This window comes from Bombus impatiens, unplaced genomic scaffold (assembly GCF_000188095.3).
Source record: "Bombus impatiens unplaced genomic scaffold, BIMP_2.2 scf_0036, whole genome shotgun sequence".
NCBI lineage: Eukaryota > Metazoa > Arthropoda > Insecta > Hymenoptera > Apidae > Bombus > Bombus impatiens.
The window spans coordinates 1032264-1049773 of record NT_176455.1 but is presented as its reverse complement, the minus strand read 5'-3'; the positions used below and the strand labels follow the sequence as shown (position 1 = coordinate 1049773).

The 17510-nt window shown below is 34.7% G+C and overlaps 2 protein-coding genes across 2 annotated transcripts in view; both read right to left on the bottom strand.

Annotated features, from left to right (window-relative positions):
* Window positions 1-160: 160 nt before the first annotated feature.
* Window positions 161-2716, bottom strand: LOC100740569 (signal recognition particle subunit SRP68). Its single transcript, XM_012388689.3, has 3 exons — window positions 2502-2716; window positions 1839-2176; window positions 161-1777 (listed from the first exon to the last, which is right to left on the bottom strand). Exons 1-3 carry the CDS (start codon window positions 2593-2595, stop codon window positions 482-484), a joined length of 1728 nt encoding a protein of 575 aa, XP_012244112.1. The 5' UTR covers window positions 2596-2716; the 3' UTR covers window positions 161-481.
* Window positions 2717-15493: 12777 nt separating this feature from the next.
* Window positions 15494-17510, bottom strand: part of LOC100740448 (extracellular serine/threonine protein CG31145) — a 93617-nt gene continuing 91600 nt past the window's right edge. The window contains exon 7 of the mRNA XM_012389336.3: window positions 15494-16699. Within this exon, the coding sequence (XP_012244759.1) occupies window positions 16498-16699 (202 nt within the window). The 3' untranslated portion in view covers window positions 15494-16497. The remainder of the gene's footprint in view (window positions 16700-17510) is intronic.

Sequence of the window (17510 nt, the reverse complement as noted above, 5' to 3'; positions counted from 1 at the left end):
ACTCACGTTCCTTTACTCCAACGACTCGCGAATTGTTTTGAAAGTATTGTTTATCTATGTTATGTGTTGACTTAAGTGGGAAAGGTTGACTTTGAAACGTGTAATCATTAAATCGCGATACGTCCCTCATTCTGTTAATTTTGTCTATTTTAATCGTGAAAGTATTTAATCAGTTTCTTAAACTAAAGGTCTCTTATTCTGTCATACAAAAAATTCTATCCTGTTCAATTAAATGAAAAATATTTTAAAAGAATATAAAATTGTTCAAATAATGAACAAATGATTAGAATAAAGGAATTAAACATTAATAAAAAATCAAGCACATATTAATAATATCTTTTTTATTTTCATTATTCAATATTGCTGTTGTTATAAGAGAAAACTCGGTTTTTGTCAAGCCGATTGAATACGGTAAAAATACATTATCGTACTATGTGCGATAATATCCAAAATTGAATGTTTCTTGAATATTTCCCCTGTTTTATTTGTTACCCCAACCCCAAAGGCCTTTAACAAATCCTGTAAGACCAGCTTGACCTCCTTTTTTAGTTTGGTTACCAAGTTTCTCACTCAGATCAGGGAATTCAACCATATTGAAGGCTAAATCAAAGAACAGTGGTTTGCAGGAGATAGGTTGCATAGATGGTGGCAATTTGTAAACATTAGGTTGTTTTGTAAGAAGCGCACTATCTTCTCTGTACTCGTGTAAACGTTCATGCAGCGGTTTCTTTGTTTTTGTATATTTATTAACACCAGATTCCTCTTCTTGTCCATCTTCTAGAACGCTATGTGCATGTGCTGTATACTTGGCACCTTCTATAGAAATTTCTAGCTTTTCAAGAGCTTCTTTCAATGATTCTGGAAGTATTTTACCATATTCTAGCGCATCTTTTGCATGTTGTGTAGATCTTTGATACAGGGTCATGGCTTCTCTCCATCTGTGAAGATTTGCTAGTGATTGTGCCATGTAATAACATTTAAAAGCTCTGTATCCCTTTGTTTTAGCTTCTTGCTCGCGTACAAACTCTTCATCATCCTGTAGCTGTGATATTTCAACAAGATTGTGAAGTGCTGCCTCATATAACCGCACGATATCTTGTGGTTTTGTTTTAGCAGATTCTGCTGCTGCATTGATCAATGCTAAGTTCCTTTCTAGTGTACGAGACAGTCTGATGTATTGCAAATATGTAATTAAATGCTGTGGAGGAGATAGCTTGTCATTGTCCTTATTTTTTAGCTCATTTTTGAATAAGTCTCTTACAGCTGAAATAGCATCTTTGCAATCTATCAAGTGCGCTTCCAGTAAATCAATCTTAGCTTGATTCGTAGCTGCTTTCTCCAATGTCTGGTTTAGTCTAGAATCGGCGATTAGAAGACCAGCTGCTCTTGGTGGAACTACACCGCAGGACTGGCCCCGCCAGGTCACTTCTTCGGCGTTTATTTGTTTCTCTCGAGTTTGAGCTATCAATGAATCTAAACTAGCTAACAACTCGCCACTTAGTTGTCCTCTCATTTGCATTAAATCATCTATAGCAGTGGTATCTCCTATGTTATAGGCACAGTATCTAAGACTGGGAGCAAGCTCCTCGACGCGAGCGTTGTACATTACTTGCTCAGATTCTGGTAGTGCAGATGCCAACTTCCCATATACCACCTGAGCCTTTTTCAGATTTTCCATTGCTTTCTTCCATAGTTGCAATTCAAAGTGTAAGGACCCATGTATCCATGCTACATATGCTTGAGCTTCTAATTTTGTCCTTGCATCGCAATTGACACTCTGAGAAATATATTTACCATTGAGAAATCAATCTGTTTTAACATAGGAAAATTTAAGTTACCTCTATCAGTTCTTGCAACTGTAAAGAATATGTAGCAGCTTTCCTCAGTCTTGATATCAGGTGAAACTTCTTTCTTGGCTCTGTATTAGACTCTTGACGCAATTGCATAGCATAACTCCAAGCACGTTCAGCCATCATTAGGGGAACTTGTAAAAATTTATCATCTGTAACCATCATAGCTGTTATGTCTCTCCTCTTAAAGTGACGCTTGTCTCCTTGTGGGACTTTTAGAACTTTTCTAAGGCGTCTCAGCCTTCTTGAGCAATATCCACGGTATCGTTGATAGTCACCATGCCTCAACCCATGTTGTTGCTGTGCTTCTTTTATTATTTTTAGAACTATTCAATCATTAAGTAACAACATATAATTCACGGATGATATATAAATGTAGTAATTGCTACATCATGCTTCATTAACACAAATATGTCAAAAAGAAATCAATAATATAATAAACATAAATAAAGACAATCTGCATATGGAAAAAAGATAACTTTTACAGCTTTTTATTTGTAAATTTATGAAAGTTATTATTTTAATGTAATTCCTAACAATGACATATATTCGCAAGTAAAAAAGACAGGAAATGACAAATATAGGTTAGGAAATAACATATGGCGTTGACAGAACTACTTTTGTGAGTAAAAAGCTTTTTGGAAAGGATACTTTCCATCGAATACGTCTTCTGCTCCGTCGGTGTCGTGTCATCGTTTATTTGATTTTTCTTAAACGAATCACTACTTTTTTCTTCGACGACCATCGTATAACCACGTACCCAATTTTCACCAAGTTTTTCAACCGCAAATTCAACAATCACAAAATAACTATAACTGTTGCTTGGTAGAAATGGTACAATTCACATCTGAACATTATTTTATCCGGCGGCGATTTCGAATCTATGGCAATATAATAATAATGAATATAAATTAACCAAATATGAAATTATATATATTTAATATTATGAAACTTTTATTTTTATTATTACTATTGTTATTATTTTTGTAATAATTAAAATATATTAGTAACTGTAATTATTCTCCGCATTATCTTACACTATTAATATTTTATACCATTCTTGTTATATAACCGGCATTTCTGTTTGTAACAGGTAAAATATTGGAAAGTCAGTACATCCCAGAGCATCACAGAGAATAATTATAGGACGACTGCATTCTAAAAATTTCTTCAACCCGCAAACACTACTTTCAAGCGTGACATAGTTCTCAGTAAAACAAATGTAAATTTTATATTATATTCTTTATATCATATTGAATATCTATATGTAACAACTTATCATATACACAATATATACGTTATTATACAATAATATACACATTTAAAGGAGTTATACATCCAATACAGCATAGCTTACAAATAACACATACTACTACACTATAAAAATACACATAATGTAAATCACTGCGTATTTTCTGAATTTCATTGAATAATACAATACGTCAAAGAGAATTTTACTGTCTCGTCATTTACCCTCGACTATTATCGTATCCAATCCCCCTCTCTTTCTACTGTCATTCGTGCAGCCAATTCTCACAGAACACTGCCCTACCTATTTGCATGACCGCTCGCATCGTCTATCCTTGTCGCACACAGTCTCTGTCTCTCTCTAGCGCCCATTGAATAATCCTTCCTTGCTGTATAATACCGCTGTCTTTGTCCAATGCTATGAACATACGTGTATATCCCTGTCCTTGTTGCGCATTCATGCCTTCTTCGTCCCACTCAGTGCTAGCACCTGTCCTTGTCACACACTGATGCTATCCTTGTCTACGAACGTCTATTGTTTCGCCATCTACTATCCGTTGCACCAACTTAGGGTTTCGACATCTCCCACCAGATGGCGAAAAACATACTGGTATATACCTGTCCTTGTCGCACACTAGTGCTCTCCTTGTCTACGAACGTCTATTGTGTCGCCATCTACTATCCGTTGCACCAACTTAGGGTTTCGACATCTCCCACCAGATGGCGAAAAACATACTGGTATATACCTGTCCTTGTCGCACACTAGTGCTCTCCTTGTCTACGAACGTCTATTGTGTCGCCATCTACTATCCGTTGCACCAACTTAGGGTTTCGACATCTCCCACCAGATGGCGAAAAACATACTGGTATATACCTGTCCTTGTCGCACACTAGTGCTCTCCTTGTCTACGAACGTCTATTGTGTCGCCATCTACTATCCGTTGCACCAACTTAGGGTTTCGACATCTCCCACCAGATGGCGAAAAACATACTGGTATATACCTGTCCTTGTCGCACACTAGTGCTCTCCTTGTCTACGAACGTCTATTGTGTCGCCATCTACTATCCGTTGCACCAACTTAGGGTTTCGACATCTCCCACCAGATGGCGAAAAACATACTGGTATATACCTGTCCTTGTCGCACACTAGTGCTCTCCTTGTCTACGAACGTCTATTGTGTCGCCATCTACTATCCGTTGCACCAACTTAGGGTTTCGACATCTCCCACCAGATGGCGAAAAACATACTGGTATATACCTGTCCTTGTCGCACACTAGTGCTCTCCTTGTCTACGAACGTCTATTGTGTCGCCATCTACTATCCGTTGCACCAACTTAGGGTTTCGACATCTCCCACCAGATGGCGAAAAACATACTGGTATATACCTGTCCTTGTCGCACACTAGTGCTCTCCTTGTCTACGAACAATCCATGTGCTGTCATCTATTATTGGGTATACCAAGTTGCGGTTCCTACCGCTCTTGTTAGATGGCAGCACGTAAATCATCCTTAGAACAATCCATGTGCTGTCATCTATTATCGGGTATACCAAGTTGCGGTTCCTACCGTTCTTGTTAGATGGCAGCACGTAAATCATCCTTAGACAAGGAGAGCACTAGTGTGCGACAAGGACAGGTATATACCAGTATGTTTTTCGCCATCTGGTGGGAGATGTCGAAACCCTAAGTTGGTGCAACGGATAGTAGATGGCGACACAATAGACGTTCGTAGACAAGGAGAGCACTAGTGTGCGACAAGGACGGGTATATACCAGTATGTTTTTCGCCATCTGGTGGGAGATGTCGAAACCCTAAGTTGGTGCAACGGATAGTAGATGGCGACACAATAGACGTTCGTAGACAAGGAGAGCACTAGTGTGCGACAAGGACGGGTATATACCAGTATGTTTTTCGCCATCTGGTGGGAGATGTCGAAACCCTAAGTTGGTGCAACGGATAGTAGATGGCGACACAATAGACGTTCGTAGACAAGGAGAGCACTAGTGTGCGACAAGGACGGGTATATACCAGTATGTTTTTCGCCATCTGGTGGGAGATGTCGAAACCCTAAGTTGGTGCAACGGATAGTAGATGGCGACACAATAGACGTTCGTAGACAAGGATAGCATCAGTGTGTGACAAGGACAGGTGCTAGCACTGAGTGGGACGAAGAAGGCATGAATGCGCAACAAGGGCAGGGATATATACGTATGTTCATAGCATTGGACAAAGACAGCGGTATTATACAGCAAGGAAGGATTATTCAATGGGCGCTAGAGAGAGACAGAGACTGTGTGCGACAAGGATAGACGATGCGAGCGGTCATGCAAATAGGTAGGGCAGTGTTCTGTGAGAATTGGCTGCACGAATGAAAGTAGAAAGAGAGGGGGATAGTGGGCAACAAGGATAGACAATGCAGAGGGCCATAGAAATAGATGGCGACAGCGATGTTCCAGGAGAATGGGCTGCATGAGCGTCAATAGAAAGAGACAGTGATTGTGTTTGACAAAGATAGACGATACGGGCGGCAACAGAAAGAGATATGTATAACAAGGACAAACGTCCGGAGTATAGTTTCTCTGTTTAATTAAGCTGATTTTTATAATTATCCTTGGTCATTTCTCGCTATTTCCGAATCTTTCGTATTGTTTAGAAAATTTATTTGTTTATTTATTCGATGGTTACTTCCATCGATGATGTGAACACGAACGAAACTTTTCTAGTCCCTCGTATATGTATTTGTGAAGATGGTGAGGAAGAAGGATTGGATGCGATAATAATCGAGGGTAAATGACTGTAAAATTCTCTTCGACGTATTGATTCATTCAATGAAATTCAGAAAATATGCAATAATTTACGTTATGTTTAATTTTATAGCTTAGTAGTATGTGTTACTTATAACCTTTGCTATATTACACGTGTAACTCCTTTAAATGTGTACATTATTTAATAGTAACGTATATATTGTGTATATGACAAGTTATTACATACATATGAGCAATGTGATATAAAGAATATAATATAAAATTTACAGTAGCATTACTGAGAACTATGTCACTCTACTAATACTACCAACATATTCTTCATTATAAACCATTTAATTCTACCTTATGACTTTTCTTTTTATTTATGGCATAACTATTTCAAAAACATAGCTAGACGCAGCTGCATGATCACGCGATGTATATAAAAGTATTTTCTAAGGGATACTTGCACGAGAACGTGTCCATTCGAAGAAGAAACATCGTTTGCTTTCTGCGAGTGCTTGCTGATTATGTAAACGACGCGTTAGAATGCATTCCATCCAAATGTTCGACATTCCTGTGGAAACTGCACCTTTCAAATGTTGCGTGCGCTCCTGCGTACAATCCTTACGATCTTTCAGATCCTTTTTTAATATATCGTCCTTTTAAACGATCATCGTTGCCTGCAAGAAATTAGCATTTTCTTACTGTGAAAAGGAAATGGAATCCGCGTGAAATTACGTAAAAATGTAATTTTCACCATAAAAAGCGAAAGTATTGTTAGATTATAACGAGTATCATAATCGTTGTTGAATTAGTTAAGTTTAAAATACCTGATTGTATTTTGTATGTAACATTTTTTGATTTTGATTTTCAATAGAACGAAATTAAATAGAAGTTTCGAAATTTAACAATTTAACCCAAAATTACTATGGTTCCCATGGTGTAAGGGGCAAGAGGAACCAGAGCGCTGGGAAACATAAAGGAAAAGTTTTATCTTTAAGGGAACTTTGGAGAGGAATAAAGATTGACAGAAATTGTAATTTAGAGTTGGCGAGGATTTTTTATCGTTCGTTTTATCGGTAAATTTAATTTTGTTAACGTTCGAGACTCTGGGAGGAAGTAAAATTTGACAGGAGCTATAATTTATAGTTAGAAGAAATATTTATTCGAGATATAATTGATAGATTTAGTTAAACTTTGTTGAGATTTCATTTAAGAGATTCAAACACTCTATGGTAAGGTTTAGTGAACTAATTGGAGAATATTTAAAAGGGGAGAAATTTTCTCATTTAATTTAATAAATTTGTTAATTCATAAAACATTACAGTTTTTAAAAGGGAACCTAAAAGATTGTAAAATAATTTTACAAAGATTTCTGATTTTTCCAATATCGTACATAATATAATATTTGTGTGGAAAAGATTTAAACGATACGTCATTTTGCAAAAAGAGGCAGATGGAAATAAAGTTCTTTTAAGCGTTTTACGAACTTGAATTTGATATTTTTCCTTTGACTTCTGATTCCAAACTAGAACTGTATTACCCACTTTTATAACGTGTACATTAATGGTTAATGAGGGACTTGATATCTCGCTGCTCCTATTTCTTTCCATCTACGAAATAATATATCGTCCATTTAAAGTTTTGATCAGAAGTTACTTTCAGCTGCTGTTTGACATTTTATTCTGACACGACAATGACTTTTCAAGTTTTAGAAAAGACGAAGAAAAATTCGACATTTCAGCTGTATGTATGTGTGTGTGTATTATTTTTAGAGTAACATCACATTTTTCGATTTTTCGATAAAAAACATTTCCATACGTGAACAATGACAAATTTATTATTTTCACTGGTACTTTCTGGTAATTTAATTAACATTCGAAAGAATGAATTTATTAAAACAACAACAGAACACCATATCACTATTTTGTACCTTTCCGAGGAAAATAATTTATGCACACTGCTTGTCACGAGTACTAGAACATCTACTAGTCGCACGCACTTGCTGACGAACTAGAATAAATTGTATTTTATTTAGCATTTTACATTGTAAACCGCGCGTGATGCGTTTAAAATAATTAGAAAATAAAATTCGAGAAAACCGTACGATATATACCAAATATCATAGCGTATTGTAATGCTCGTAATCGATAGTGTACGCACTGAATATCGAAAGATTTATACTCGTGAAAATATTCTATACATCTTGGAACATTTATTCACAATGATAATGTCTTTTAAAATTATTCTGAAATTGAAGAAAAACTAATCATACGCGCGTATACGTCAATATACCTCAAGAGGTTCAGGTAAAAGAATTCGATAAAACCATGAAAATGTATGCTTTGTTACGATATTGGAACTTCAACGTTTTACTATATGATATTTCAATTTCCAGAACGTCAAGAGGAAAGAACGAAGAATTTAATTAAAAATATTATCCATGTAATATACCGTAGAATATTATCTATATCGAATATTCAATATCAAATATTTTGGAAAAATTGTTAACTGTACGGGATCGATGGACGAAACTCGATGGGATGGATCTAAGGGTAGATTAGTAGTAGAGCTTCGTTCTACCGGAAGTTATTATTTGCAAGGCGTCGCGAGATCTCAATGATCTTCCCTGGAGATGAAAGTTTGCTGGATTTTCGAAAGACTAACGGGAGAGGTGTGTTCCGCCCGAGTATTCCTCAATTTTCGAAAAGTTTTCGGCGCGGCGCTCCGTGGAAATTCGCCAGCTTGCTGCCTGCAGCGAGGACAAACCTGAAACACCTCGAAATCGTGGCGAAATCATTCCAACGAATTGCTGGAACGTTAACATAAACGCCGTGTGTCTTTGAACGAAATCGCGCGAGTTTGTTTCCTCGTGACTCGACGTCTGATCAGCGCCTGACCTTATCTACTTAACTTTATACTAAGTAGCTACTTGCAATTGAACGAAAACTGGAATTGTAAATTAGTCGAAAGTGAAGACTTGCATGACTGTATTTCTTGCAAAAATAGAGCAAATACAGTACTTGTATTTATTTAGAGGATTTTCTTATAAATTTGATTAAGCTAAACAAAACATTTACGACTAGTAAAATGTTTGAATATGAAAGCAGACTATTTCTAATTGAAGTGAAACTGGAATAGGCGATGACAGCGAAGAATTGACTGATTGTACTTTTTATAAAAGTAAAGCAAATAGAATACTTGAATTTATCTAGAGGATTTTCTTATGAATTTAATTAAGCTAAATTTTGGATATTTGAATATTCAATAAGAGGGGAACAAATTATTTTTTAAACGAAATGCTAGATTATTCTGGAATAGGATTTTTTGATAGTAAACAAGATTTCTGTTTAGTTACTAGCGTGAGATATCAATATGGTAATGTCTTCGTAAATGGTTTGATGTATTTGAATATGCAAAGTTCGAATGTGGTAGATCAATCGATCACGGTAATCAGATTGAAGGGAAAGCTGTTTGGAATAGGAATTTGCGAAGAACAAAATGTTTCTAAAGCCGTAAGTATATTTTCTTTCTATCGAGTTGAGATTCTCAAGCTGAACTTTCAACATTCTTCTTTGGAAATTCCCCGTCTCGATTCAAGTTTAAAATATTATATTATTCCAGTTATTATTGTTAATATTATAGAATAATTTTATTAACATTATATATGATTTATTGCAGTATCATAGAATAATTTAATGTTCACGTTTCAAATGCTTCATTATGTTAGCTGTCATTATTGATGTTATAGAATGTTTTAATATTCAGACGTTATTAATAATATTTAATATTCTATTATTTATCATTTGGAACAACTATATCTCCTAAATGTTATTGGTTCCAAAAATATGAAATATTCTATTATTTAGTAATTATTTAATATTATTTGGTAAGTAGATAGAACAATATTCTACCGAAGTTTTACTCGTTTAATCATGTCTTCAATGATATGAACTTGTATAAAAGTTCGCGGTCCAATCATTATTATACTATTACAGTATTGTAGGATACTTTAATATTTCTTTAATATCTCATTTCAAAACTAGTTGAAAAATCGTGAAGTATCGTTCGATACAATTACATCTCTGTATCGTAGACATTGTTGACTCTAAGGGTATGAAATGAAATAGTAGTTAGTTATCCAGGGGCGACTTTTCTTCCCTCGGACAAATAAAAATCTATATCAGAGTGTAAAAAAGAGAGAAGGAAGAAAGCAGAAAGTTTGTTGGACTAACATTTCTCCCAGTGAGAAGAAAGTTGAGAACGTCGTCGAAGATCACAAAGGGACGAACATTAAGGGGTTGATTTATGGGGAGCAGCGAAAAACTCACGGTCCAATGCGCCCTGATAAACATTATCCACGTTTCTCTTCGATTCTTTTTTCCCTTTTTTCTTCGATTTCTTCTTCGTCTGCAACCTCTTCCTCTGAGGATTCAATTTGTAGTTTAACAAATTTCAAAATTTCCTGATTAATTTCGAGAGAGTGATGATACCAGGCTAACGTGGATATAATTGAACTTTCGAAAAATTGAGTTTATTATGCGGGGAATATTAAACGACGTGCCAAAATAACCGATTTATGATTGAAGAATGCTTATTAAAAAGAAAAAAAAAGAAAAAAACACTTTAAGTGCAAAAACAAATTTTTCAGGAGGAAAAGAAAACTTATGCATTAATGTAGTCTCAATTTAGGAAAAAAATTGTATCTATAGAAAATCCTGTATGTGCCATTTCTTAGTTATAAAGAACACTCCACGATCCATTCATTTAGATAGATGCCATTCATTTCAATATACAAAAGCCAAGAAACGATTAACTAATGTTTGTTCGCACTTATATTTTTCTCTATAGAGGCAACGTTGTGACAGTTCTGCAAATTATATTTAAATTCTATGCTACGGTATTCTAATTCATATATAGAACATTTTCCAATGAAAAAAAATCAAAATTTTTCAATTTTGGCACGTACAGTGTTTTCTACAAGCATTGTTCAATTCTTCACAGAAATTTTATAGATTTATATTTATACACCTTGCTATCCTTCTATATATGTATTCAATATTTTCCTGTACCATTATCTATTCTAATTCTAATTCTATCCCGAATTTAACATTTTCTTCTTAATTATTAACGTAATTATTATTTATTAACATATCCTACACGTTGTAACCAATATCACTATACAATTATTCTTCATGTATCTTCAATTTTAATCTCTTTTTACTCGAGTTTTCACACTATCGATCGTCGATGATTTATAGTCTTGAAAAAAAAAAATTCCAATTGGGAGAAATTGGAATGGAATGAAAATTAATTTGGAAATACAACAATATAATATAACGATATAACTGTGTAGTTTTAGAACAACAGAAAGCAAGATTTATTCATCGAATAAATATTATATTTGAATATTATATTTGAGTATTTCTGTCTTTATCAGAAGAACGATTAGAGAATCGTCGAGTTGAACGATATAGAGATATCTACATTCGTCTAGATGGGAAGTTCGAGCTGTCAGGAAACAGACGTTCTGGCCAGGACGTTTAACGTCATAGGCAAAGCCGAGATTGCGTAATTAACAGGATATATCCTTCCCAATCCAGCCCTATGTCGGTGGCAAGGGGTTCCACGTCTTGCAAAGGGGGATTGAGATCGTGTTACGGTCCTGTCGGTTACAGGAACCACTTGCTAAAGCCGCCTAAGACGACTACCAAGATTGATTGGAATCCCGAGTTCCACACGAGCTCCTTTGGCCACAGAATCGATTGTTTTTGAATTGTAATCCCTTTGATACCCTGCCAGTGCAGTTGCTGCAGATTTGATAAGGTGGCTTCCAAGTTAAACGAAAGAAACTGGTACAAACGACCAATTATCATACGTAACGTTTTATATATTAGTCGCCTGTAAGTGGAGTTTTCTTTGCTTACGACGACATGAAATTATGATACAAATTATGGTTTACTCTTATTGTTGTTGTAACGTGAGGAATAGTAATTGTAATGAATATAATGATATAATATGATACAATGATAATGATAAGATATGTGTGTTAATTAAGTACAGAAAATGGAATTTGAGAAATATTGTAGATATATGCTTACTTATGAATATACGAATATTAATGTTGAATATCGAAAAAATAAACGGATGACTTAATTTCACAAGCTCCTTTTTCGCGAGAACACAGCGAGTTCCAAGATGTGTTTACAACTCCAGTTGTAAGCAAATATTTCATGCTAAAGATTGCATTAAATATTACGTATATCGACAAATGATCGTCGAAATATTCTTTCAGCATTTACAAAATGTCTTGTAACTTCCATGAACGTAAACGTTTTTAAATATATCGTTATGATTATCGTTATGATTATTATTACGATTATCGCGTTTCATTGCAATTAGAACGAAGTTTGAAGGAGTTTTGTATGACATAAATAAAATACGCATAAAAGCTTTCTATAAAAATATGTTCCAATACATTCGTCAGCTACTCTACGTAATTATAAAGTTAAAACGAACAGAGAACAGCGAATTTCTATATTAAATGCGCCATTAAATTTTGTTACCTAATTCTTTGAAGGTCCACAGGCTCCTCCAAATATTTTCGAACTCTCTGCAAATATTTTCAAACCCTACAACAGCGTCGTTTCCTCGTCTTACCATTGAACGAAGTAAAACTTCCGACACGATTATCTAATAATCCGTTCTCGTAAATGCATCTTGATTAAAAGCACGGACAGCGTAAGAAATGGAAAGTTTCGAATGGATGCAGTTCTACTCGCGCGGTTTTATTGATCTTCCGTGAAAATTCGCCGTTTACCTTTGCACGTGAAGGCGGAAACTTCGTTCGTGGAGGGCGAACTTTCGTAGGAATAAGGGTAGCAGCATTGTGAATAAAGTGCCAGCTTCCTAGAACTTACACGAGTCGACCTGTATCGCCACGTGGAACGATCTCGAGGAGAACACTCGCAGAAAAATAATATTTCCAGCGAAGATCATCGTCGTAAAGAAAGTTCCATCGGAGATATCTTCATGGATGGGTTGATTCACGCCATATAAATCGACGGAAGTGACATTATCTTTTTATTGTACTTGGACTTTGGTCGATTATGATTTACAAGTTTTCTTCATTCTTGATGAAAAATCGATAGCATGACAATTGATAAAATGATTTTTGTATCTTTTGCTACTTGAAGATTGGTCTATCGCGATTCACAAGTCTTCTTCGTTGTTAACGGATAAATCGAAGGCGTAATTAAATTATTATACTTAAAAAATAAGAAGGTTAAACATTAATAAGACGATAAAGTAAATAATTTTTGAGAAAATGATAATTCGATGAGCAAACGCTGTTCTTCAAATTTTTAATTTCTGCAAAAAATGAAGAAAAATGAAGTAAATTCGATTCCTAGATCGCGGATATTTATGCAAATTCATATTTTTATGTAGATAGTTAAAAAAAAAGAAACCTAGTTAGAAAATTGTTTTAACTGGTGTATATTGTATGTATACGTCGAGGTAGCGGAATCATTTAACAAATTACACTCTGTAGCTCAATTTTTAATTATTTTCTTGAAGACTACATCTCTCTTGTTCTGTTTATTATTATTATTACTTACTTTCTTAATCTTTAGATTATTTTGCACAGATTACTTATCACTTTAGATTATTTCCACAATTTTTTAGATCGAGCAAGTTATTAAGAATCTCTTGTACCAATTTCCTCAAACGTCGCTTCCCATTTTTCTGACAACTTCCACAAGTGTTTCGTTTCGTGTCATCACTTTTAATTGCTCTATTTAATATCGTGCCGCTCATTCCACAAACTATTTTTGCGGCTTAGTTTAAATTAGTCACACTACCAAGTATCTTTTGTCCTTGAAAATCTCTCTGGAAATATTCGTGAACGTTTTACGTTTCTTCGTCGTTAATGAAGAAGAAATTGAAACCGATTGGTCGATGAGTTTTGTGAAAAGAGGGACTGAAAATTCGATGGAGAGTCGAGTCATGGTGTAGCACGAAAACAAAACGTTTCAGAGAACGTGGTTAATAATGGAGGCTGCCAGGCCGGATAGCCTGGAAACTCTTAAATTCTGGCTCACGACGTAATTAAAAGACCTCCTGAATCTTTCAGATTCGCTTAATGAAACTCCGGGAAAAATTGATTTTTACCCGGTTGCTTTGTTTTCCTTTCATTACCGGTGTCTCTTTCCCGAACGATGGAATATCGGTTAATGCACTTTAATCTGAAATCCAATAATTCGAATACTGCTAATACGTAGAAAATCGCCGAGTTAACGGAAAAATGATCAGGCGTTTCTTCCTTTTAATTTCAACGATCTTTCGTATCTATCGTAGTAAAAATTGTAATAGCGTAAGTACGCTGTTATTTAAAAATTTATATAGACACTTTGCATGGTTTGTAGTAGCAATATATGGACATTGATAGAATATATAATGTATGAATATATAAACTGATTACATAAATATATAAAAGATATAAATTGAGCAATCGATAGATGGATACACTACTTGTTAAATTAAAATTTTAATGATTCAATTAATTAAGGTATCTCGTTAAAGTTCCGTAAATATTAAGCTTCGTTAGGATTTTCCTACATATTGATGATTGAATTATAAAGTTGAAAGATTAATGACTATTATTTATAAATGTGGAACAAGTATCTTCTTTATCGTATCTGTACCTTAGAGACCCAGATAGTCTGGGAATGAAGAAACTTCACAGAATTTTATTATAAATTTTGTTGGAAAATTGTTCCGTAATTTGTTTAACTTTCACAAATGTCAGTATTTCAACGGTTAAAATCAATTTTATTGCGTTATAATATAATAATAAAATAAGAATACATCATTTTACCAACAGATAATTCTTACTTATGATTCTGTTGTTAAATTGCTAATAAACATAAGCAAGTGTCCAGGTACTTTTAGTAGTATACTTAAAGGAAAGTACTTGAATTTATAATATCTTCCTGCCGAGAATTCTGTACTTCTTCTAAGCGTGATGAAGAGCGAGGAAGTCATAGTTTGATCGGTAACGTTGTTAAACCGGCAAGTTCAACATGATATTTAAGGTCCTGGACAGAAGTTTCGGAACTTTCCAGGACATTACAATATTAAATTGTGCATAATTAATATCGGAAAACGTTTTATATTTATTTTAGTTTGTTTAAGATGAAGTTTAATCTGCAGAGTTACCAAAAGTGGGTAGAAATGAAATTGTATCAAGCACATATTTTGTTAATAGACTGCGGATTTTTATGCATTTATGGAATATTTCATGATGCGGAAATTGTACAGAATGCAATAAAATAAAAATATATAAAATACCTGAAGCACATTTAGGTTCCATTTTTTATCGATATTCACAAAAATATGAATTTCCATAAAAATTTCGAATGAAAGATTTTGTGTTTATAGCAATGAGAGAAAAATTGCAAGTTTACAAATGGTCTAATGATACTCAGATAAAATTTTAATAATTACGTCAAATTCTTCGTCAAAATTCTTTCAATGAAAGTTATGTAGAAGATTCACAGTACGAATTACTACTTGAAATGAAGGAAGGAAGTAACGAGGAGGGGATTTCCATGGTTCTGAAGACTGATGCTAATGAAAATACATCGAGGGTTAGTTCAACAGAGCTTTTTTTCTTTTCCTCATAGCCCAAGAAAGAAAGAAAAAAAATAAACACTTACAAGTTACAGGTGCACTTTGGGAACATTCACAGTAGTACATGCGTACGAAAAGCACACTTTAAAAAAGGCTGCTTCCACGCACACGCATAGCGTTCGCCACGGATAAAACACACTCTCTCTTCACGCAATTTTCTGTTCGCAGGTGAAAACTGGATTCTCGTAAAAAAGTCCGACGCTAGATCGCCGAGCAGGAATTGCGTTGTGTCATCGCGAGGAACTGTGGCTCAGAAAATCGTTCGTCTCGTCCAGGTAAACGACAAACTCAGCGATAAATCGTCAACCCTTGGACCTCATCGTTGAGCGAATGATCCACGAATCCTAAGGAAACCAATTTCTCAGTCGACCGAAATAACACGTCCGTCGACTTGTGCGATGAAAACGCAGATTTTGTAAAATATCCACGGCCCTGACAAAAGCGATATCGATTTCCTTCCTTAATCTTATATACACAGAAAGCAGAGCGTTTTTATTTTTTGATCTTAACTCTCTTTCACGTGCGTCGCTTATAATACATACACTATGTACAGCCTCTTTGTACAAGTTTCTCTCAAATAAAAATAGAAGGATAGAATAAAAGAAAGTAACATTATTCTGCATTAGAAGACAACAAGAGTAACAATTTCGTAAAAATCTACCAAATCAAATCGAAGCACAATATTTGATAATTAACGTTGATCGATAAACAACAAAATATCTTGTCAAAGATAAGATTCGCTTGACAAGAAGCGTCTTCCAAAATCATAAAATATATCGTCTTCGATCTTGCTATCGTTCGATTGTTCACTAATCGTTTCTTTCCTTTTTCTTTGTTTTTACACATGTCCTCTTTACAATAAACTACACTCTATCAGCGTTAAAAATTTCTTAGCTAGTTCTTTTTTTCTTGTTCGTATCTGTTAATAAGAAGTTTCTTTTTCACTGGCACACGAAACGGCTAGGATCCAGTGTCTTCGGTTTTCTCGTGGACGACTTGACTCGAGTCTTCGCGATTCACACAGTCTCTTATCGCTTGGAGAATCACACGCACCCTCCTGTCCAGGGCTGCGAAATGGGGTTCCCATAGAACTGGCGCCACGGGATCCTTCGCCATGCTTCTTCGCAACGCCTCGCTCAAGGGGTCTGGCCCGTTGTGAAATCTGAGAAACAAAAAGAAAGGAATGTTTCAATTTCTGGCGATAAAAGGATTTAGTTCTCTCCTCTTATTCCTCGTTGATATGAACTCCTATGTCACAATGAAAACATTCAAGCACGTGTTACAACCAGACTGTGGATGTTTAGGCAAATTTATATCTTTCTGCCGAAATAATTAAAAAATAAAATCTACATAGAGATTTGTTTCATCTATTCAATAAATATTACTTTCTCGCTTTTGAGTTTATTTAAATGATAACAGTTTAATGATAATCACGATGTTCGAATATTTTAGTGAGCTAATGTATATTAACGAACAATGAAGCATTATTATTAATCGCCAACTTCTGCTCTAATTTCTCTTCTATAATCGTTCACTACCTTTCTGTTGAATTTTCAGTTCCACGTTTATCATACTTTTATCATAATGAATTTTATCATTTTAATAAACCGCATTACTTATCGGATCGTTTCACATTAATAGAAATTTGTTATTTATATAAAATTTCATTATACTAAAACACAGATTCCATTAAGTATGATAATATAATTTCATAAATATAGTACTCTAGACTCTATTTGATAATTTAATTTTAATACGAAGTATGAAGAATAGAATTTAGAAGGAACGTTATTAGATCGTAACATGAAATATTCAACTTCGAACGAATCGTGCTTCACTAAATCCTAAAAAAGGATTCTAGAAAGTAAAAAATAATTCTAGAATGTTATACGTAAAAGAAAAGGGCTTAAAATTATATATGAAGCAAAGAATTCTTTGTTTTATCTACAGAAAGATAACGAATTCTTTGGCCT